At 50.5% G+C, this 24,010-nt stretch overlaps 1 protein-coding gene across 1 annotated transcript in view; it reads left to right on the top strand.

The window, feature by feature from the left end:
• Positions 1–21,493, top strand: part of GALNT17 (polypeptide N-acetylgalactosaminyltransferase 17) — a 448,716-nt gene extending 427,223 nt beyond the window's left edge. Inside the window, exons 9-11 of the mRNA XM_067705964.1 lie at positions 2,225–2,320; positions 18,999–19,166; positions 19,956–21,493. Of these exons, the coding sequence (XP_067562065.1) occupies positions 2,225–2,320; positions 18,999–19,166; positions 19,956–20,084 (393 nt within the window). The 3' untranslated portion in view covers positions 20,085–21,493. The remainder of the gene's footprint in view (positions 1–2,224; positions 2,321–18,998; positions 19,167–19,955) is intronic.
• The last annotated feature ends 2,517 nt before the right edge of the window (positions 21,494–24,010 follow it).

Here is a 24,010-nt window from a genome sequence, read left to right on the forward strand (position 1 = left end):
GAAAGCACTGGCAACAAGCATTTCCTTAAAGCATCCATAAAAGAACTAAAGTCATAGTGCTGGTCTCCTAAGCTAGCTTTGCAATTCTTTAAAAATAGCTCTCTTTGGACCAACTTTGGGAATGTTGTTTAATAGATCTGATTCATCACTTCTCTCTACATCCCTCTTTATGGACTTTTGGAACCTTGGGTTTAAAAGGAATGCTACAGGGCTTCCCTGGTGGCTCAGTGGTTGAGAGTCCGCCTGCCGATGCAGGGGACGCAGGTTCGTGCCCCGGTCCGGGAGGATCCCACATGCTGTGGAGCAGCTGGGCCCGTGAGCCATGGCCGCTGAGCCTGCGCGTCCGAAGCCTGTGCTCCGCGACGGGAGAGGCCACAACAGTGAGAGGCCCGCCTACCGCAAATAAATAAATAAATAAATAAAAAGAATGCTACAGGGAAGGAAGGAAGGAGGGGAGAAAGAAAGGAAGGAAGGAAGAAAGAAAGAAAAGAAAGAAAGAAAAAAGAAAAGAAAGAAGGAAAGAAAGAGAGAGACAGAAAGAAAAAGAGAATCTATCCTAGGTATTTCAAACATGGGATTTAATATAAGGAATTGGTTTCCAAGAGAAAAGGGGTTATAGATATCAGAAGCTGCTTTTCCTCTGGCTTGAAACTTGTAGCTTCCAAAAAAAAAAAAAAACGCTCCCCCATTGATTTTTTTCCCCAAGCTGATGTTCTTTTTCTTTCTCTCTGTCCAGCTTTGAGATATAATTGACATATAACATTGTGTAAGTTTAAGCTGTACAACTTGTTGATTTGATGCACTTATGTATTGCAAAATGATGACCACCATAGCATTAGCTAACATGCCACATAATTACCATTTCTTTTTTGTGGTAAGAACATTTGAGATCTGCTCACTTAGCAACTGTCAAGTATGTTGCTATCAATATTGTCAGTTATAATGACCATGTTGTACATAGATGCCCAGAACTTACTCATCTTATAACTAGAAGTTTGTACACTTTGATCAACACAATACTTTTAAATGGTGAAACTCAGGACTGGTTAAGTATTTACATACCTTCTGGATAGGAATACCAGTTAGTCCAAAGCTTCCAGAAAGCAGTTGGGCAGCAGGTTTTAAGAACATTAAGGTCTCCACACCCTTTGATAGCGTAGGCTCTGTTCTAGGAGTCTATTCTTAAGGAAACCTGAAACGTGAACAAAGCTTTATCCTTTGTTGCTCATTATAGCCAAAATGGAACAAAATTAAATTGTCCAAAGTTGGGGAAAAAATTGAGTAAGAGGATTGTGAACCATTGTTACTTTCCTTTGTATTTTCCAAAGCATCTCAATGAGATGGTGTTACTTTTTAAATCTTTTTTAAAAAGTTATTAGAAGTCTGCTCAGTTGTCTGAACCCAGACACAACTTGGGTGCACAAAAGCAGATGGCCCCGTGCCTCTCTTCTTGACTTATCCCTGGTTAGTGTGGTTTCCATGGAGAATATAATCCGGAGGGGGCTCAGATGTATGGGGTAGAGCAACAATGTTGCCATTTTCCCACTGGTTGAGATTTCAGGTGGTGGGTGGGATGGACACCAATATAGAATCACAGTGGGCCTGGAGATCCAAATTAGGTACGTTCTTACATCCAAATTAGGTAAGAACTTACAGGTAAGTCCTTAGGTAAGTTTTTTCCTCCGCAGATTCATTCCAAACTCTTAGAATGGAACCTGGCCCAGTGTATGCATTCAGTAAATATTTTTTGAATATATAAAGGAATGTTGCTTGAGCTTTTCCTGACGGCAAGATTTTTTTTTTCTCTTTTGATTACTATTTTTCATGCCTCTATGCCAGTAATGACCTGAAAAGCCGTCCCATGGTTCCCAGGGTTGTGGGAACCAGTGCTGGTACCGGGGTCCACTTGGATAACCAACGTGTAGTCAATGTTCCTATGTCCAAAGGTTCTCTGAGATCTTCCTTTGTGCTGGGGATGGGGGAGCTACGTGCATGTGTGTGTGTCACAGGCAGAGGGCCAGTACCCACACCACCCACTGGAGGACTTTGTTGCTGAAGTGATCACCTCACAGACTGAAGCTTCGGTCCTTACTTGGGGGCGGGGGTGTGGGTCTCATGGCCTTTGCATCAAGAAGTCAGAACCAAGCCACAGTGGAGCAGTGGATGGGGAGTAGCAGCTCCACCAGATGAGCTCTGACGGGTCACGTTTTGCCTCTTCCTGCAGCTTCGCAACAGCAAGGCAAAAGACGTCTGCTTGGACCAGGGGCCGCTGGAGAACCACACAGCAATACTGTACCCGTGCCATGGCTGGGGACCCCAGGTAGGAGCCCGTCTCGGATCAGGAAGGGAGTAAGTTCACCGGACCTACAGGGGATTTGAAGGACTTCTGGGAACTCCTGTCCTCTACTTTGGTAATTGTTAACTGTTCTGAGCAGCCGAGAGGCTTTCTGGTGGTTTCTCTATAGAGACCGGGGAAAAGATTCCCAAGTGGTAGCATCAGCACAGATATTAAGAGGATCAATGGGCACATTTCCTACTGAAACGAGACTGCATACAATTTGTGTCATTTGCTAATAGGCAAACGGGTGCCACGTGTACATATGTTTAATTATAACCAAATATGCCTGTTTACAACTTCAAAGAGTTAGCAGCTTCCCTCATGAGAATCTGATTGATATCTCTGTTCTGAAAGGCCATCACCAGTTTGGTGGTAAGCATGGCCTGATCTGTAAGTGCTGGTACAAGTGCCAAGCACTGATTGAGAAGGAGAAATGTGCTTGCAGTAATATTTCAAAGAACACACGTGTCTTCTGGTCTCCCAGGAGATAGCAAAGATAACCAAAAAGGGCAAAACAATCAACCAACAGAGTAAAAATAGAGCCTGGTAAATGAGCTTCCTTTGACAGCTTTGTGCTAGCCCTCAGTGTGTGTGTGTGTGTGTGTGTGTGTGTGTGTGCGCGCGCGCGCGCACGTGTATGGGTGTGTGCACCAAGAGCTTAGCAGAAATCCTCTAGAACCGGGAGAAAATATATCCAAAAATGTCATTAGACTTGACATGCATCAAAGTTTGAACCAATTTTATGTCAACCAATAGTAATAAAAGGCAAGCTACAAACTGGGAAAACATATTCAATCCCATAGGAGCACAAGATGGTTGGTTCTAAGCCAGACTTACAATCTCTGTTCATCTATAAAAGGAAGACAGTGGACAGAATGCCCCGTAAGCTCCCTTCATCTCTCTCATGTTTTATGGACACACACCTTACGTGCCAAGTTCACGTTCATCGGTCATACACACAGACTCTCGCGTGCATTTATGGCTCGTGGTTCTCTCCGCTCGGAGCACTTTTGCTTTCCCATTAAGCCAGCATCTGGAAAGAGAAGAGCTGTATTTCCTTTCCTATCACCGCAGGTAGTTCTCAGAATCCAGACCCTCCGCTCCCTTCAGTGTGTGACGTGTCCTCTGAAAGTGGACAAGTAACGCCAGGCTGAATTTGCTCCTTTTCTCCTTGCGGTCACTCTAGGAGGCAAGCAGGCAGCATGGGGAAACTGAGGCACAGAGGAGCAAATGCCTGTGAACAGGCTCTTTTGGGTTGTGCTGGAGCAGGCTCTCCAGCACAACCCAAGCATTTTAAGTTCAAATCCAGTCCATTTAATTGCAGAAAATTTCCTGAGCCCTACCACTGCCTAAAAGTGCCCGCAGGGAGTAGAAGAACGACCAGGAAGCCCAGACCTGCTTCCTTCCGTGGAGAAACAGAGCTTTAACATCAAAGGCAAGAGGCGCTGAAGAGCCCAGTGTCTTCCTCCATTCATTTCTTCCTTCCCTCAGCAGATGGGTCTTGAGCACCTACTGCAGTCACTGGTGGCGACTGTGTTTGGCAGTTGATAAGATACAGCCCCTGCTCTCAAGCGGTTTAGACTGGAGGAGGAAAGACCAGGAAACCTACAGCGTAGACGATGTGAGAAGAGTGAGATAGCCTGGGATGCTGGGTGCTAAGAGGCAGAGGTGGCCCAGTTTGGCCAGGGTTTAGAATGCAAGAGGGAAGGATGTGCTGAGAGATGAGGCAGAAGAGAGATGGAGAGGCGGCTCTCCAAGGCCTCATAAGACATGTTGCAAGGCACTGGGTCTCACACGTCAGTGTGCAGCAGAATCATCTGGAAGGCTTATGACAGCTCCTGGGCCCCATCCTCAGAGTTTCTGAGTCGGAGGGGAGTGGGGGGCGCTGAGATATTGCATTTCTAACAAGTTCCCAGTGATGCAAGGATGCTGTCCTGGAGAGTTTGAGACTTGACCCTGAGGGCACTGGGGAGCCCTTGAAGGTTCATCTGCTGCTGCGGTGGGGGGCAGTGTGGTAATGGTATGTTTGTTTATTTATTTATTTATTTATTTTTTTTTTGCGGTACGTGGGCCTCTCACTGTTGTGGCCTCTCCCGTTGCGGAGCACAGGCTCCGGACGCGCAGGCTCAGCGGCCATGGCTCACGGGCCCAGCCGCTCCGCGGCATGTGGGATCTTCCCAGACCGGGGCACGAACCCGTGTCCCCTGCATCGGCAGGCGGACTCTCATCCACTGCGCCACCAGGGAAGCCCTAATGATACGTTTAGATCAGACACAGCCAGTCCCGGAGGAGTTCAGAGAGGGATGGACGCTCTGGAGCCATCCTGACCGTCAGTCCCTACTGACTCTCCAGTTCTTCCCTGCCAGGGTCTGGAGGAGTAAAGTGCCCTAAAAGTCTTGGTGGCCGGGGAAGTGGAGGTGGGGAGTTGTGGCCTGAAGGGGATGGTTGTGTCAGCCATTTAAGAGGCTGCGTCTTGGAAGAGGTCAGATGACAAGCCAGTTATCCACCCCCACTAGTCTCGGGCGGGATGGCTGGGAGAGGAGATGGTGACGTGGTGGTACTGGGCCAGGAGGGCAGCTGGAGCCTGGACACGGAGCCTTGGAGATGCCCACTTCTGGGCCACCATGCTGTACGTGAGCATCATTTTGGGAAATGCCAGGAGTAGCTTTTAGAACGCTGAACTCCCAGGTTTCCTCGTCCGACCTTCTGAAGAGGTCCCATCTGAACTGAGTGCTTATTAACTGTGAGGTAACAGACACTATCACGTGCAGGGATTTGCGTAGTCAAAAACCAGCCCGTCAAGCCAACTTCTGTGAATGAGAAAAGGGATAAAAATGGTCCAGTAAATGCCTCCCAGAGACCTGAGGGCTTCCTCCTAGGGCTCGAAGCAGTGCCTTTTCACCTGGGTGTTTCAGGGGAAGGTTCTCCAAGCCACTCAGGAAGTTTTTGACTGAACCTGAGGGCCAGGGCATGAAGGCGGCTGCATCTGCCTTTCACAGACCTGCGGCCACCTCCTCCCAGGGCCCCCTGCCCTCCCCATGTACCCTGACTGCTCAGAACCCCGGTCTGACACCCTTGTGATGCCCACATCTCCAAACGGTCTGGGGCAGTTCCCTGAGAACTTGACCTTCCAACCCCTTCTGTCCAGAGCCTTTACTCGTGTTGCATCCCCTCCCTCAAGGTCCCACCTGGTCACCTGCTAAACCCATCCAGCTGGAATGCCCAGGTAGCCTACCTCCCAGACAGCACAGGTGAAATGTTAGGAGAGTCTTTGCCCTGGTGACTACCTGCCTACTCCCTGCCAGGACAGGAGCCGGGCACCAAGTTCTCCTCTCCTGCTGGGAGCTGGGGGCCTTCACAGCCCAGTACAGGGGGCTTTGTTGGGAAATATCTAGAATTCATCGCTCACCCATTCCACCTGCATGCAGAACTTTTCCAAATGAATTCTCCTTCCGTTTAGTTGATGATGGAATGGCAAACCAGATCAGGCTGGTCTTTGCTCCCCCACCCCTCCAACTCTGGGATGAATTCCTGTAAGTGGGGACCATGGTCGTTTTCCAGCAGCTGATTTTTTGAAAGTAGACCTAATGTTTCGTTTTGGTTTTTTTCTCTTCCACCGCATGTTCTGAATTAGAGTGCATCCTTGGTACTGCTCTCCAGCTGCCAGGCTGCCCTTCCTCACGCTCACCAAGGTTTCCTCCCCCTCCTGCCCAAACCCGCTCCCCCTAGGCCAGGAGTGTTGCCCCACCAGTCACGTGCCTTGGCATCTTTTTAAACCACTTCATAAAGTGCTGTTGGGCAAACAAACTGAATCAAAGCTCCCATATCAAGGCAACTCCCAGAAGAAGGAATTGGTGTTCCACAGACATTGTTAGTTTAATTAATGGACTCTGTGTTGTAATTTATTATCAAACGGCAATTAAACAGAGATAAAATAGGCACTGAGGAGGGTAATTTCCTGCCTTGCAACATGTGTTTGTCAACAAGATGGAAACGGTTCCCAGCCACTCAGAGAGCCTGCTCCATGACGAGCGAGTGACCAGCCTTGCTCTTGTCTGGTTACTAATTTGCATTAGACAAACAGCCGTTTCTTTTCTGAGCCAGTGTTTTATTTAAATTTCTTTTTCTTTAAACTGGCTGTCTTTTTATCTTACAATTATTTTAAAATAAACTTTATATCACAAACCTAAAAGAAACAGACGTCAAGGGCACGGGGCGGCCTTCGGTGTTGGCTTGAACCCATTCAGAGCGGGAGGTCTTGTCTAGGCAGGCCCAGGGCTCTCCCACACACTCCCAGCTTTTGCCATCCTGGGCCCAGGTCCCCGTGGGTCCCTTCAGTGCAGCAGCTAAGGTCTCCCTGCCGGGATATTGGCCGTGGGATTGCCCTCCTCTGCCAGCCCCTTCCTGTGCTCTCTCCCAGCCCACCTAGTGAACCTGTCAACCTTTCCCATTCTGATTTCCCTTGAGGGCGGAGGTCAAGAAGGGAGAACAAGGTAGGCAGTGCTGGGCCCGGGGCATCATTCTTTCATTTCGTGGTGCTCTCGAGTCCCTGCGTCCGAGCTGCTGCCCGAGGTCCCAGTGATGCAGCTTCCTGGGCCAGTGCCGTGGCTGGATTGAAACAGGGAACAAAAGGCTGACAATAAACCCATTTTGGATTTGGGTAACGTTTATCCTATCAGGTAAGTAGTGACTCCCCCTGCTGCTTTGAAAGTTGAGATTCAGGTAATGCCAGGCCACTTTCCAGACCATCCTGTGACTCCTGGTTTTGGATCTGGGTCTGGGCTGGTCTTGGAACTCCTGGTCTGGGCTGTACATTCGTGGGAGGGGACGCGTCTCACATTCTTGAGCCCCCAGACGTTCTCTAGCTCCCAGCAAGGCGTGGAAGAAAGACTTGAAGCATGCGTAGGGGCGACACATCCAACCTGAGGACCAGCTTCACTGGTCATGGGGACCACGCATACAGCCTCACCGATTCCAGTGCGGGCTCCTCCCTCCCGAGCTGTGGACCAACCACAGCTTCCAGCAGCCCCGCCATGGACAGAGCACGACCGGCAAGCATTCCAGTGCAGTGGCCCTGGGGACTCCACGGAACACTCTTTGAAAGAGCTACAAACTGTAAAGGATGTCTTTAAGACGAGGTGTGCACCTTGGAGAGGAATTGAGAGAAGTCAGGCTTTGTCCAAGGAACTCTCCTGTCCAGTGGGTTCCTGGGAGGGTATCACAGGTCTCCCCTGTTTGTCCTTCAGTCAGTACGTTTAGTCTTCCTCTCCCCTCTTTTCTGAGACGCTCACATTCCCTCCCTCAGTTAATTCATCAACAGAATGACAGACGAGAATTCTTCTATCCCATAATTAAATGTAATCTCATCTTGGACTTATGCCTTGATGGCTTCGTCGTTTAAGCAATCCATCATCCAAACACCTTGTCACGATGATGCATTTTGCCAATAAGGCGCTAGTGCCCCACGGAGTGACAGAGCTTAGCCTGCGGGGGGCACTCGGAAAATGCAGAAGTTCATGACATCCAGCAGCCTTGGCTTCCAGGTGAAGTCATGTAAGGGGTGGGCTCAGGGGACGGAGCCACGAAGAGCACATGGGGGTTAGCACCCAGGGCAAGATGGCTCTGCCCCAGCGAACAGGCCCGTGATTCTGGGAGCAAGCCTCCCACCTTCGGTAAGAAGCAAACCCTGTAATCCCTCGATTCCTGGAAACCACCACGAGGTCAAAGCAGAGCCACCTTAGACGCAGTGGGAAAACAGGGTTGGAGGAGCGAGGGCAGGTATCGTTTACGTTTGGGAAACCTACACACACAAAAAAGAGACAACGGAAAGCAGGAGAGACAGTACCGGTGCTGAAGCGTGACATCTCGGAGGTTCTGAGCTGCAGTATTTCCACTTCCCATCTTTTACGCGATATTTTGAAAAACCCTGCCCCGCATTCCGGTGCGACACTTAGAAATCCGTTATGCTTCGCGGCAGATTCTCTTTTTCTGTTCCTCTGACTCATCTTCTCTCCAAACATTCAAAACGTTTCTGGTTTTATTATTTCAGAGCTGTTAGCTCCTGCCTCCCGGGCTGTGCTATCATCTAGCCCGTGTGGGCATCCCTCACGCCCACCCTCTTCGCAGACCTCGAAGGAGAGCAGGGTTACTTGCTTTCTGCTCCCTGAGACTTTCCCGAGACTTAGCGGGAGACCCAAGCCTCTTTCTCTGCCATCTGCTTTGCTTTGCTTTTCTATTTCCAGTCCTTGGTTCCCACTTTCTAATTATCCCTGAAAAGTAGGTCTCACAGACCACATACAGGGAACAGGGATGCTTGATGTCCTAAATGGCATACAGAACTACAGACACATGTATTTGATTTTGCTTAAGGGGGACTCCAGGTTAAGGAGGAATTCCTGTACTTTTTCTCTCTCGCCAGAATGGGTTGATGAGCTAGTCTTCCCAGAAAATCGGAGTTACGATCATAAGTTGTTTTCCAGTGAAGATTCTTAGTTAAAATTTTACATCTCCTTGGAAGTTATTGGGTGTTGTTTGTTTGTTTGTTTGGGCCACTCCGAGGGGCTTGTGGGGCTTGTGGGGTCCTAGTTCCCCAGCCAGGGATGGAACCCAGGCCCTCGGCAGTGAGAGCACGGAGTCCTAACCACTGGACCGCCAGGAAATTCCCATCTCCTTAGAAGCTGAGTTAATCTTCCTCCAGACACGATAAGTGATGCAGGCAGGTTTTGTGTTGCTGTTAGGCTTGGAATAATGAAATCAGATGGGACACTAGGGTGGTGGCCACATTAGCAGCTGAGCCTTCCTACCTTGCCCAGAGCTACTAAATTCAAAGCGAGTCACTGCCAATCTTCTTCTTTTTCCCTAAAGGTGCGACAGCGTTATGGTGAATTTGAAAAAGACAGATTTAAATCGTCTATAATCCTACCACCCTCAAACAACCATTATCATTTCTGAGGCTTGCTTTCAGCCTTCTTTTTTTTTTTTTTTCAAAGAAATATGTTGCTCTCTTAGGTGGTTTTCGTATCACCGAATTAATAAGGAAACAACATTGCTGCTTCTGAAGGACAAGGGGGAAGGTGAAACCACCTAGTAAAGAGGTCTTTGTGGTCTTAGCACCATGAGATGCAGCAGAGCAAATAAATACAAAATGTTTGAACAGTCTTGTCCCCTGACCGTTCAGTCCAGAGTTTTGATTTCTCTTTGGAGCAGTGGTATCTGTTGAGTGATTGTTTCCAAAGACATTGCTTGTTTGAAATGAAGAGGATCTGAGAACAGGGCCGATCAGAATTAAGGGTGGATCCTAATGTCGACTGAAAACAAAATGCACAACCTAGAAGTTGAGAGTTAGGTTTTATTCGGCGGACTTAGAACTTCGAACCCGAGAGACAGCCTCTCAGATAAACGCTGAGAAAACTGTTCCAAAGAGGAAGGGGGGAACCCAGGATACGTAGGAGTTCTTACGACAACCCCAGGTAGTCAGAAGAAAAGGTTACTGTAAATAAAAGAAAACTAGACTTCTCAAGTTACGGAATTTAGCACTTTTCTATGTATGGGAAGATGCAAGAGTCTGGGCTCACTGACACCATTCCTTTGATAGGCACCTCTGCTATCTGGGGCCAGTATCCTGTGTTTTCTCATTCTGAGGCTGCACCGTCTGGGGTGGCTGCAGTTTGATGACTGCTAGACGGCAGGTATTCTCTGTTTCCTTCCTGAGTTCCCTCAGGGCTCACCGTCCAGGTGGCTGCAATCGCTGAGGACTGGACCTCCTTTGTTTACTGATAGGGCAGAGGCAATATTTTATTTCTCGCTAAAGAGTTTAGGGCTAGTGGAGTTTAGGCCATTGGTACGGGATGACGGGGCCTCTGGAGTCTGGGTTTCCATCAGATGCGGCCAAAGGAAGACCGAAGTGTGGGTGGCTGAAGTTTCTAGACTGTCCTCATTGTACCATCTGCCTGGCTCAGGAGCTAGGGTTGTCCAGAGTGCCAAGTATGAGACACTTTGCTGGAATTCCACCCACACGGTGGACCACTGAGTTCTGTTGTGGGCCATGTGAGTTTGGGGGTGAGGCTTTGGGAATCCCAACGTGGTGTCCTCCCCAGGCAGCTGAACATTCCAACTCAGTGCTGAGGGCAGAGGCCGATGGGGCTCCAGATGCATCCCAGGGGACAGCAGGCCAGGGGTCCTAGGACAGACCCTAGTGTGGCTCCACATTTAGTGGGTGATGGGGCCAGAGCACTGGACACCAGAAAGGTGGGTGTCACACCAACCAAGGAAGAGCAGAGCCAAACACGGCTGCCCAGAGGGCCAGTAGCCAGACTGCACTGCATGTTCAATGCAGTAACAAGAAAACCATGAGTAAGAGGAAGCCAGACTGGATTGGGTGCAGGGGAGAAAGGGAGGTGAGGAGGTGGAGACATGATGCAGAGAACTTTCCAGAAGCTCGGCTTTGAGGGAAGGTGAGAAGACAGATGAAGTGGCTACGAGGGACTGGCACTTGCAAGCATGTTTAAAAGCAGAATAAGGGCAATAAAAGACTAAACAAAAAAACTAGCTACGTTTCTAAAATATTAGTGGAAGATCTAGAGAACAGTGAGAATTAATGCTCAGAAAGTAGATGTCTGTCATCTGAATTTGAGTAAAATTATAATTTCCCCTGCATCGAATTATGGGATATTGGAGCAGAAACGTAGGCTTTTTTTTTTTTTTCCTAAGAGGAATTTATGAATTTGCCTCAACAGAGACATGGAAATCAACTGATCCACCAACCCAGGTTTACCCTCCAAGACCTACAATTTCCAGCTCACCTAGCATAGCTTACAATGTTGAGGCCCCCAGATTCCAGGGAAGGGCATTCTTCCGGGGAGTTCCGGGGACGCGTTCTCTCCGTGGAACATGAAGAGGCCGTGGCACATGGTGGGCAACGTACAAATGTTTAATGTTGAATGAAGGACACACAAATGGCCTATTAACTCCTGGGGCAGGGGGAAGGGGCCAGATGCTTTGGCCAAGCCTGTGTGGTAGCCCTGGGGTGAGCCCAGGGTGGCTTCAGGCTGGGACAAGCACCAGGATGCACTGGTGGGCTCAGCTGGGAGGGTGGAGATGGGCAGCACGAAAGGAACCACCATGCCAGTGGGAGTTTGGGCTTCTAGAATCGACGGAAAAAATATAGTGTCTGCGTTGGGAAAAAAAAAAGGGGGGCGTGCCCTGACTTTTGTAGGGTCATTGTCATGGGTTAAATAACATCCTGGCAATGAACGAATGAACACCCCCAGAATGAGGCCCGGAGTATGATGGGGGTTCAGTGATGATGGAAACCTCGTCCTAAGTCTCTGGGGCTGGTTCCACATCAGAGCATCTTCACACCCGCTCTCACGTGTGGATGTCATAACCAGGCCCACGTCTAACTCCTCTGTTGAGGCTCTGAATTTTCGGGTGGTCCAGGCTGATCTAGGCTGGCTTCTAGCCGATGGCTTGCCTGGATTCATCAGGGAACATGCCAGGAGCAGAAAACAGGCTGAGCTCTTCTTCCCCCACTGCAGAGGCACTGCAGGAGGGGCAGAGTCCAAGAGAGAGGCCATGGGTGCTAACGCCCCAGGGCAGGCATCCGTGGATCACACAGTGGCTTTGGGGATGCTGTCAAGAGTCCAATTCAAGGCCCAACCCTTTCAGGAATCTGGCCCATTCCAGGCAAGGGCATGTAGGATCTGGACCAAACCGGGAAAGGGAAGTGGGGGAGGGGAGGGGAAGGACAGGAGCAGAGCAGTAGGGGATGGGGGGTCAGGCGTCCAACCCAATAAACGCACACACCCAGCCCAAGGGAGCTTGATGGGCTGGGTAGCTGCCTGAGGGTCCTGGGCTGCCCAGCAGTATCGCTGAAGCCGTTGGGGCAGCCTCCCCTGGGCAAATGGTTCTGGAGACAGTGGGAAGCCTGGAGTGGCTGAGTGTCGGGAAGGAACTAGGGCTGGGAGATGCTGGCCCCGGGAGCCCACACGGGAGCCAAGAGGGAGGAAGAGGAATCTGTAGTGAAGCAGGAACAAGGCCCCAGTTCTCCACTGGTGTGTGAGGTCTGGGGAAATAAGGGTAACAAACACACGGGGTTTACTATACACTGCATCCTCTTCTCACTAATTTGTTTGGTTCCATAACTACCCCGTGAGATAAATCCTAAAATTAGCCCCATTCTGAAGATGAGGAAACAGACTTCCAGAAGACAGAGTAACAGGCCCAGGGTCATAAAATTAGTTAGTGGCAGAGCTTGGATTTCTTAAACAGGCTCCAGAGTCTGAGTCCTTAACCACATCATATGCTATCTCCTTTGATGACCCAGCACAAAGCCAGGCTGCTGTTTGAGTTGGCAGAATGAGAAGGTGAGACAGATGTAACTAAGATCAGCTGAAAAGGGGAAAAAATGTTTATCAGCATTTCCATACCGTACCGGGATATAATCCTACCTTCCTATTTCACAGATAGAGACAAGAACGACATGCATCTGCTTACTGAAAAACAGCGTGTCTCGTTGAAAAGCAGTCTTTGCTCCTCTGGCCCATTTAGCATTGAGGGTGAGGTTGGCAGGCATGCTTAGGAATTTGCTCCTGGTCCTTGGGAAGTAGGAAAGGGCTACACTGCTCACCCATCCCCTGTCCCACTTGCCTCTTCCGACCCTCATCCTGGTGCTTCCCCACCCTCAGGACTCCTCTCCCAGAGGCCCCCAGCTCTCGCCACAAAGCTGTGTGGTCCAGACCCTGCCATTCCCGTACCTCCAGGGACACTGCCCCAATCCATCCACTCCTGGACCCCCGTCTGCAGGAAAATCAACCTAAGGTTTTGTAGCACAAATATGTCTCCCCATTCATTCCAAGTAGCAAGTGCATTTTCTGGAAACACCGTGCTTGAATCCAGCATGGTGGGTCATAATGGTGGTTGGGAGAAGATTGAGGAGAGAGGTCCTGGGGACCATCCCACCCCCCAGGAGCTGGCTCTCTCTGCAGGAACTGTATCTTGTTCCATAGCGTGCCTTCCAGGCTCCCAGATAGATTTTTAAATCAACTTTATTGAAGTATAAGGTCGGTACAATAAACCGTCTGTTTAAAGTGTACAATTTGAGGAGTTCTGGCGGGGGTACACACCTGTGGAACTCCCTGCTCAATCAAACGACAGAACATTTCCATTCCTGCCCCCCAACCACCCGAGAGATTCCTTTGCTCCACCCCGGCTCCCAGGCAGCACTATGCATCCACTCTGAGATACAGTTGGAAATATTTTTTTTCTGTATTCAGTTTGAGTGCTGGCATGCCCTGGACAGTGATGGAGAAAGTCTATTTGTTTTTTAAAATGTACATATGTACACGTAGTTACCAGAAACCACTCTTGTGGCCTCAGCCATGAAACAAACAAATAAATTTACCCCAAAGCAGTTTTGAATCAACAGAACCCATCTCTCTGTCTCCTGGCTAGAAGCTGGATAAACTGCATTTTTCATTTAGCAATGGTGTTCTACCCTCACTAGGCCTGATTTTAAAGTGATAAGAAAGACCCTTAATACGAAAGCCATTGCAAGCCATGTTTTTATTGACAATCTGATAGATTTTGCTGTGTTCCAGAGTTATTCCACAATTATCTGGCTGGGTTTTGTTTACTTGGCTATAACCTGCATATTTGAGTTTTCCCTCAAGGCTGTTAAATGTGGGTTAATAGTTTTACATGCCTCTTAGATCACTTCTAATAGAAAATTCCTTTTCCTCCTAAATGAGAATTAACTGTATTTGAGCTCAGAGGGTTTTTTCCTAATGCATTCGGGTTGTGGATAATGACATTTATTTCTCATGGGCCCAGCAGCCAAATCTGGAATAATCCCATTCAATTCAAAAGACATTTATGGAGCTTTGGTTCTTTGCGAGATACTTTTCTTGGTCCTTGTGCTATATAACAACGGGTAGGATGCTACGGTACTAAAACAACAATGACAAAAATCTGTAACAGGGAAACACATGTTAATATCACACAAGTATGTAAGCTGAAATAGATCACATGGTGGGGAGGCTTTGTGGAACGAAGCGAGATGGGGGAGGGGTAGGGTGGGGCTATAATTTATTCAGGAAAGACTGTTGGCTCTTTTTGGGAAACTGCAAGTCATCTGTCAGACTAAGCTGAGAATCAAAGAGTTAAAACAAAAGGTGAGTTGGGGACCTATAGTAGAAGATCATGGTTACAAGTTTATTCATAAATCCGTGGGCATTGGGAGCCATTGAAGGTTGAGGCAGGGAATGATAGAATCTGAATTTGCAGGATTGGGAAGGCCAAATGGAAATTGTGAAGGGCTGGAAGGGGGACCAGTTTACAAGCCTAGTGCAGCAGTTCAGTTCCCAGAAGAGTCTTAGCTGGGATGTTAGGAGGAAATAGATGAGAAATTGGCCCTTCTTATCTGTGCTTCTGAATCTGCAGGTTGAACCAACGGAGAATCATGTAGTACATATTTCTTGAAAAAAAATCCACGTGTAAGTGGACCTGCCTTGTTCAAACCTGTGTTGTTCAAGGGTCAACTGTATAAACAAGAGAATTGACGCTCACATAAAAACTTATACAGGACTGTTCATAACAGCATAATTTATAATAACCCCAAAGTGGAAACAGTCCAAACGTCCATCCCCTGGTGCATGGACACACAGGATGGTCCAGAGGAGATGGGACTATTCCATGCCTTGAAGGGAGGCACCAGAGGATATGGGTCCATGTTGTCCCAAAGACTGGAGAGGAGGTAACTGGAGGCTGGAAGAATGAAAGGAGACATTGTGGAATGGAGAGAATTGCGTTGAGCTCTAGGAGAGTTGAAGCCAGAAAGTTCTAGAAGGAGCCCAGTAACTAACATTTCCAGGCAGGGAAACAGCTGAAGCAAAGCCCTGGAGGCAGGAAAGCAAGTTGGACATGCAGAGGATGGGAAGCGGAGGTCCTTACAGAAGGAGTACTAGGGAGTGCGGAGTGGTGGGACTGGACTAGATGGGCTCTTAATCCAGGACTGGGGAAACTGGGGGACCTGGTGGATGTCAGGTCTCAGCACTCGCCACCTTTCCCCTGACCCTGGCCCCTTGGCCAGGCCAGCAGAGCCCATGCATGTGGCCTCCTTGTACGGGTTCCCGGTGTGAGAAACCACCTTCCCCCAGAAAAGAAATCCCGCAGGGCCCTCCTCACCTGGGGCTGGATACGTGGCCTTTTGCAGGTCCCGGAAGTCTGGGTCTTATTGTTTTCATGTCCTAAAAGACTTCAGAAAGGAGAGCTTCTAACTCCCAGTGGCACTTAGCTTCACTCTTTAAACATCTGGGTCACAGATATGCTCAGTTAGTTAATGTTCTGAGCGCCGCTCACGTGCCTGCTGGGTAATAGATTGATTCATAATTTCAATAAGCAGCTGTGTGTATCTTTCCCCTGAACATAAAGGCAGCTTGCTGTCGTTCATCGCTTTGCATTTGATGAATTTAAACACATTCAGAGAGACGTTGTTGAAAGAGGGATGGGGCGGGGCTTCTGATTTTTTTTTTTTTTTACCATTTTGCCTCTAGCAGTTATTCTGATTTGGAACTAATTTGGGTTTAAAACACATGTTAACCACATCTCTCTCTCAAGGGCATTTAATAAACTCCTGTCACTTGTTCCTGAGGGGATCAGGCAGCCTCCCTTTGGGGATCAGAACAGAGGGTTTCTGACAGCTTTCACCAGAAGAGAGAGCCCCTGCGGAGCATCTTATCCCCTGATGAGGCACTTGTGTCCCAGGGCGGAGGTACTTTTCTGCTCCATTCCTGGCAAGAAATGCCCAGGCTTTCAGGAACCCAGGATCATCTGAGAGGAGGTCCCTCTGCTGCTCAGCTGCTGGGCCAAGGCTTCCAACCATCGAATCTCTGGGGACCCAAGGATAAAAGCCAGGACCCGGCCAGGTGACCAGATGTCTTCATGCCTGTTTCCTCTTCTTTGAAATGGGAAGGTTAATAGCACCTACCTCACAGGTTATTGTAGACATTACATAATTTATTCTCTGTACCATGCTTAGAAATGGGGCAGAGTATGCCTCCAATATATGCTGGCTGGTAATATTATTTTGTAATGGACTAGGCATCCGTTGTATATTAATAATGATCATCACTCCTGCTCTAGACACCTCATAGGATCATGAGAATGAACGTGAAGATTGTGCTTGCCTCTCGCCAACCTGCCCTGGAATCATCTCAGTGGGAATACAGCCCCATCCTTGTATTCTCAGTACCTGTCCCCAGCCTGGGCACATAGAGGACTCTTCAAAACATGTTTGTGGAGTTTAAAGGAATAGCCATGGCTGCATTTTGTAAATGATGATGTTGATCGCATTTGTAATGTGTTCATTCACAAACATGTTCGGAGCCCTTGGTCTGTGATCGTCTCCTAGGAAGAATGAAATAAATTGGACACGATCCCTGCCCCAAAGGAGCGTGAAAGACAGGTGAACGTATCTGTTCAGAAGTTGGAATACAGGGCTTTAAACAACGTGGGCAGTCAGGAGAGGCCAAGGCACCAAACTAGTACGGACTCACAACTAGTTGTGAGAAGGATTGTCAGGCACTATCATCTGTGTATCAGATAGCTATTGCTGCGTAAGAACTACCCCAAAACTTAGTGGCATGAAACAATATGTATTTATTTATTTATTATTGTTTACAAGTCTATGGGTCATCTGGATGGTTCTGTGATCTGGACCAGGTTCAGATGATTTGGGTCAGACTCATTCGCGCATCTCCCATCAGCCAGCAGCTCGGCTGAGGGCCGCCTGATCGACGATGACCTCGTCCACTTGTCTCGTGGTCGACTGGCTGGTTGTCTGGACCACGTGGCTATCATCCTTTAGCAGAGGCCATCCTGGCCTTACTGCCATGGTGGCCGTAGGGCTCCAGGAGGGTGGAAATATGCAAGATGTATACCAGCAACAGTCGCATCCCCCTTTCTGCTACATTCTGTGGGCCAAAGCAAGTCACAAAGCCAGCCAGTATTCAAGGATGAGGAAACAGACTCCACTTCCTAATAGAAATTGCAGCAAAGTCATATTGCCCAGGGCGCACAGAAGGATGTGGCCTTTTTGGGAACCTACCCAATGCTACCTAGCATTTGTTGCAGTACACGGAGCCTGGAGCAAGTACCAGGATGGGGTTGTGCCTTTAGGGTATTCCTGCCTTTTCAGCATTAGAAGTAACATTGCAATAAATACCCTGTACATAAACTTTCTCCTTCCAGTTTCACTGATGTAACTGACATACAGCACTGTATAAGTTTAAGTGCACAGCATAATGACGTGACTTCCATACATCATGAAATGATAATCACAGTAAGTTTAGTGAACATCCATCCTCTCTCCCGGATACAAAATTAAACAGAAAGAAATTCTTTGTCTTGTGATGAGAACTCTTAGGATTGACTGTCTTGACTTTCCTATATAACATACACCAGTGTTAACTGTATTTACCATGCTGTACATTACATCCCTGGTGCTTGTTTATAAGTGGAAGTGTGTACCTTTTAGCTGCCCTCATCCAGTTCCTCCTCCTCCCCACCCCTCTACATAAACTTTTGTTCACAGTTCTAATTATTTTCTTGGGATAGATTTTTTTTTTTTCATTTTTCTTTTCTTTGGCCGCACCTCATGGCTTACGAAGGGATCTTGGTTCCTCCACCAGGGACTGAACCTGCACCCTCGGCAGTGAAAGTGTGGAGTCCTAACCACAGGACCACCAGGGAATTCCCAAGATTTTGTTGTTGTTGTTGTTGTTGCGGTACGCGGGCCTCTCACTGTTGTGGCCTCTCCCGTTGCGGAGCACAGGCTCCGGACGCGCAGGCTCAGCGGCCATGGCTCACGGGCCCAGCCGCTCCGCGGCATGTGGGATCTTCCCGGACCGGGGCACGAACCCGCGTCCCCTGCATCGGCAGGCGGACTCCCAACCACTGCGCCACCAGGGAAGCCCTCCCAAGATTTTTTAAAGTAGATTTATTGGGTCAAAGGAGAGAAACATTTTAAAAGCACACTGCTTATATTTTGCAATTCCTTTTTGAAAGGTTGTAGTAATTTACCCTCCCTCCAGCCCATCTTAGGCTCACCTTGACAAAACACAAATAATCTCTTTTTTTAAAACGTGGTGTCTCATTGTTTTGATTTATTTTAATACCTAGGAGGTTGAATGCTTTTTCATATGCCTGTTGCTTCTTCGGTGAACTGACTCTTTGGGCCCTTTTGCAGCAGGGTAGATTTAATTAATCCCGGTTTACAAATGAGGAGGAAATGGACGCTCAGAGAGGTTAATTGACTTGTTCAAGGTGGCCCAGCCAGCTGGAAACAGAGCCAAGCTTTAGAAATCGGATGTCCCGCTTTTTCACTTATTCCTGCTCCCTGCGTTGTTGAACAGAAGGCCAGACTCCTGAAACATTGACCGAGGACATGCTTAGAAGGAAATCAGGGAGTGGTCCAGGGAATCTGTATGCAGGCTTAGCAAGCCGTGGGCTTCCTGGACGGGGTGCCCCTGTGAGTTGGGTGTGTGTGTGACAGGCCTGTGAAGGTGGCCGGGACTGCAGCATGGACAAAGTCCTGGGTGACCCATGTGTCCCTCGTGGTCTCACCTCTACCTCCCGTGGCCCTGCCGCTCTGCTCTCTCCCCAGCTGGCCCGCTACACCAAGGAGGGCTTCCTGCACCTGGGAGCCCTGGGGACCACCACGCTCCTCCCTGACACCCGCTGCCTGGTGGACAACTCCAAGAGTCGTCTGCCCCAGCTCCTGGACTGCGACAAGGTCAAGAGCAGCCTGTACAAGCGCTGGAACTTCATCCAGGTAAGTGCTCCACGGACAGGCCTGGCAGCCCAGAGCACGGGAGGGTGCCGCGAGCGCCCCCGGGAAGGGCAGCCAGCAAAGTGCAACCCACAGTCTCCCGGCTTAAGGCACATGGACTGCTGCACAGGTTCAGGCAGAATCACTGGAGCCTTTCCCCGTGACACAGCCTTCAGAATCCCTGCAGCAGCGCTAGGCTGGGCTGGGCTCTGATACATCTCGAGAGGGAGTTCGGGGTGATTTCTCTGGAATCTTCTAAATGCCAGAGAGATGGAGAAAGTCAGCTTGAGACTATCCAGGGCAGTCCCCCATCCTGACACCATCCCCTACCAATGCTTTCACCTGGTTCAGCCACTCAGACTCGGTGAAGCTTATTTATTTTCTGACTTTAGGGTTTCCAGAGAAAGTCCAAAGGCCCAAAGATCCCTCCCTCCTGTGCACAGAATTTTGGTGGGATTGTTCCCCAAGAGGGGCCATGTGCCGGGCACTATGGTGGTTAAATCTCTCTCTCTCTCCCTCTCCCTGTCCCTCCCTCCCCCTCTCCCTGTCTCTGTATCTCTGTCTCTCCCTGTCTCTTCGTATCTCTCTCTCTGTTTCTGTCTGTCTCTCATTCTCTATATCTTTCTCTGTCTGTCTCTATCTCTCTGTCTGTCTCTCCATCCTTGTCTCTGTCTCTCTCTGTTTCTTTGTTCCTGTCTCTCTGTTCCCGTCTCCGTCTCTGTCTTTCCGTCTCCATCTCTCTGTCTCCTTCTCTGGCTGTCTCTTCTCCCTCTCACCCCCACGTGCTCCCAGAATGGCGCCGTCATGAACAAGGGCACAGGGCGCTGCCTGGAGGTGGAGAACCGAGGCCTGGCTGGCATCGACCTCATCCTCCGCAGCTGCACGGGACAGAGGTGGACAATTAAGAACTTCATCAAGTAGTGGAAGGAGCTGGGGCCCTCGGAACCTGGCCCTCGGGACAGGGTCTGCGTCCTCTGGACCAGCCACGCTGGGAGAGAAACAGCAAGGAGTCGGCAGGTGCTCAGTGGGCCTCCCGGGGCTTCTCCAGGGCAGCCTGGGGCCCAGATGGAGACACTGCCCCTCCATCAGGCGTCCAGCTGCCTGAGGCTCGTGCGCCCTGGCAGAGCTCCCTGACCCTTCGCTGGGAGCACAGGAGCCGTGTATTCCGCAGCCTGGATACGGACCTGGTACTGAGGAGTGACACATCGCATCTCCTCCTGTCCTTCTTCCCATCCACTTGCAGGACTGGGACAGGCGGGGGCCCCTCCTTTTTCTCATCTCTCGTAGCAGCAGCAGCAGCTTCTGAATTCCACCTGAGCCCTCAACGAAGTGGGGGGGGGGGTGCTGGGCCACAGCCTCGCTCTCCCTCCTCTGAGGAGGCAGCGAGGCCCTGAGACCCAGTGTCCCCCGGGTTGCTTCTGCCCAGACACCTGTTCACAGCCCAAGATCGCCAGCCCCCAAACCTTTCCAGCAGGTGGCCTTGGACTTTTCTGGACTCCACCCCCGAGATGACCTGGAAGGAGCTGATGCTCCCACGGTCACCCGGGCACTAGGATCCTATGTGCCTGGACCAGCTCTTCCATGTATGTCGTCAGCAGGGAGGCAGAGAGCATGTGCGGTGGTCTCAGCTGTGAGGGCCCCCAGGCTGGAGCCGGGCCCATTCTGCTCTGCCTGCCCAGGCGCCGGGGAGCCCGGACTCACAGTGGCTACCGCAGCGGGGACAGCAATCAGCCCCCATCTGGAGCTTAAGGACTGACGTCGGCACAACATAGGGGGCCAGGACCCTGGAGGATGCTCTCGTGTCTCCCTGTGCTCGGCCAGCGGACAGGGAAGAAGGCAGTCGAGTCCCCTCTGAAGAGTAGTAACTTCTTTCTGATTGCCCTCTGGTTAGGGTGCACTTATAAATCAGAGTTAATATATGGACGAGTGTGCATGCGTATGAGGGTGTGTGCCTGGTGGGGCGAGTGTGCTGCTGCCTGTGCGTGCGTGCATGGCGCGTGTGTCAGGGCGTGTGCGTCTGAGTGCACGGTAGGGCAGACGTAGAGGTGTAGCCTTGGACTTGTTGCATTACTGCCAGCCCAGATCAGATCAAGGATGCTGAGAAGCTTGTGGGGGTGGGTTGGCCAGCAGGATGTGACAGGGCTGGCACCCCAGATGGAAGGCTGCCCTTCTGCCAGTTCCCATCTGTCTCCCTCATGCTGTCCGGCCAAGCCCTGCCCAGAACCAAACCCCACACCTGCCCAGTTTGGGGTTCACAGTGTCTCATGTGGTGGCATCTTACTGGTGATCCTTCCCCCCTTTGTGAAATAAATACATGTGAGCACTTCCCAGCTCAGCCTTTTTGGCTTTTCGATTCTTCCAGAGCCTGGGCCAGGAAGCACTTCCTGGGACGTGGCAAGGGCTTCTGGTTTATTAAAAGGCAAAGAGCGTTCATTCGCGGGGTGGGGACACGGCCAGCCTGCCCTTGCGCTCGCCTCCCCCCAAAGCAGGACAGAACTTGACGTTGGACACCTGCTTGCTAACCCCCTGTTGACCCCAGATTAGAAGGGTCAGGTGGGTGCGGAAAGCTGTGACGCAGAGAAGGGCCGTGGGTGACCTGGCCAAGCGTCCTGACCCGCCTCTTCGCACTGCCGGCCGCCACTCCTCTCTCTCGAGACCGGAGAGCCCGTAGTGGAAGCAGCTGCCCCTTCGATTCATGGAGAAGCGAAATCCAGAAAGACGGCAGGCCTTCTGCCCTGGAAATGAGCCTGGAAGGAAATGGGCTGAAGTCCCCTGGGCCTTGACAGCCCCAAGTCTCTTCCCTCCCAGGAAGCCAAGAAGATCCGGCTCGTTCGGCGTAACCCAACCCACAGACATGCGTGTCAGCTGCCGTTTGCGGGGGCTCTTTGAGAATCGGGGTCCATGAGCACAGATGGAAAATTCTGCTGTTTGGTGAGGAGGGGTTCATCAAACTTAAACATCAGATCCTCGGGGTAACTATTAAGCCGAAAGAGCCAAGGGTCTGCCGGTCCCCCGCGGGGTCAAGGGGGCCTTGGGTAGCATTCCAAGGCGGTGCTTTGAGGAGCGGTCCTGCCCAGACTGAGCCATTCTCCTCCTGTGCGGTTCTGAAGGTAGAAACTCAAAGAAGACAAATACTCCATTCTACCGTTAGCTGAGGCTTTGAGCCCAACTCCCCCCGGGGTACTCAGTGGGCCCCTGTGGGATCCTTCATCCTCTGGGAAATGGGCCGAAATGGCCTCGGACCAGAGAAGCCGCAAGACCTGCTCTGTGTCCCCCGATGGAGCCGGAGCCCCACCCTCTGACTTGCTCACTGCGCTTTGGGCTCGTTTCTATTCCTAAGGCTGCACCCCTAGCATACGCACAGCAGGAAGAGCCCTGGAGTTTTCGAGAGAGAAGTGTTGCTTTTCTTCAGGGCCACAAGGCAGCAGGCAGGATGTTTGGGTTTGCCTGCTTACGTGATGGGGATGAGGGTGCTGGTTTAGGGCCATGGGGGCCTCTCAGCCTCCCGGCACAGCATGTGTGCTGCAAATCCTGGCTCTGGCCCTTGCTTCCAGCATCCAGGAAGCCTGGGCTGTCTGTTCATATCAGCACTGGTTCCTCCCAAAGGCCAGAGCCTGAGGCCAGCATCTGGGTCGGCATCCTCATTGCCCCACAGCATCCCAGGCGACCTAAAGGCTTGGGGGTGGCAGGCCAGCGGCCAAAGCACAGAAGAAGAATTAACTGTAGCCAGAGAGGGAGGAGAGAAAAGATGAGCAGGGCCCTGGGGAAGCCTAGGGTCTCAGAGCTTCAGGGGAATTTGGAAGTTCCAGAGACCCATCCCTCTGCGTAGCTCAGGCAGCAGGCTCCAGGCATCGGGCTTGAGTTCTGACAACCTTTGTGCACCTCCCTCCATCCATGCGGTCCCGTCACATAGGCGCTTCCCACTCTCCTGTCTGGTGGCCGTTTCCTTCTCTTTCATTTATTCCCCCTCGATTCATAAGGCAAAAAAAAAAAAAAAATCACAGATGGTATTCCCGATCGATGTCCAAGCCATGAAAGCTGACGCCTTTGAATGTTTTATTTCTCGAATGTGTTCTTTATACTGATTCTGGGGGCTACAAAAGAAGAAACCGAAAGGGCAGAGAAAGGTGAGTTCGGGCCAGACGTCGTCATCGTAAGCCATGACTCCAAACCCTTTGACTTGGGTTTCTGAAGCCACGTGTTTTTCATCTGCTATTTCTTCCACTATTCTCAGAAAGGATCCCTGTTTCACAAAGGGCAGAAGTCAGGCCTGGGCAGAGCCGGTGACCCGCACACCCCTGGGCTGTCCGGTGATCGGTCGTCCCTGATTTGTATGCAATCTCCCCTCCTTCCACTTTGCTTTCAAGGGCTGCTCTGAGAAGAGCTGAGTGTCAGAAGCCCAGGGATGGACCGGGGAGGAGCTCGGAGCCTGCACACGGAACCAGGTGGTCCACGAAGCCTGGAAAGGCCAAGGGGCCAGAAGCAGGTTCCCAATCCCCACTGATTGCCAGTGTGCCAGCCTCTTGTTTGGATTTGAGCTCCAGAGGAGCAGGTGGGCTGGCAGATCCCCAGCTCCTAATCAGCTGCCCCTTCCTCTCGCCCGAAGCACAAGTCCCTGGGTCTCTCGGCTACTCTGCTTTCTCACTTAGGCCAGTTTCCAGGACCTACATATAGGGACAGGTGGCGGGCCCCGAACTCCAGAGGTTTACTTCGGTCCAGTTCAACAAATATATTTGGACACCTATTCTGTGGTTTGCTTTTTAAGACTTCCAGGAAGGAAGGAAGGAAGGAAGGAAGGGAGGGAGGGAGGGAGGGAGGGAGGGAGGGAGGAAGGAAGGAAGGAAGGG

This window comes from Pseudorca crassidens, chromosome 15 (assembly GCF_039906515.1).
Source record: "Pseudorca crassidens isolate mPseCra1 chromosome 15, mPseCra1.hap1, whole genome shotgun sequence".
Lineage (NCBI taxonomy): Eukaryota > Metazoa > Chordata > Mammalia > Artiodactyla > Delphinidae > Pseudorca > Pseudorca crassidens.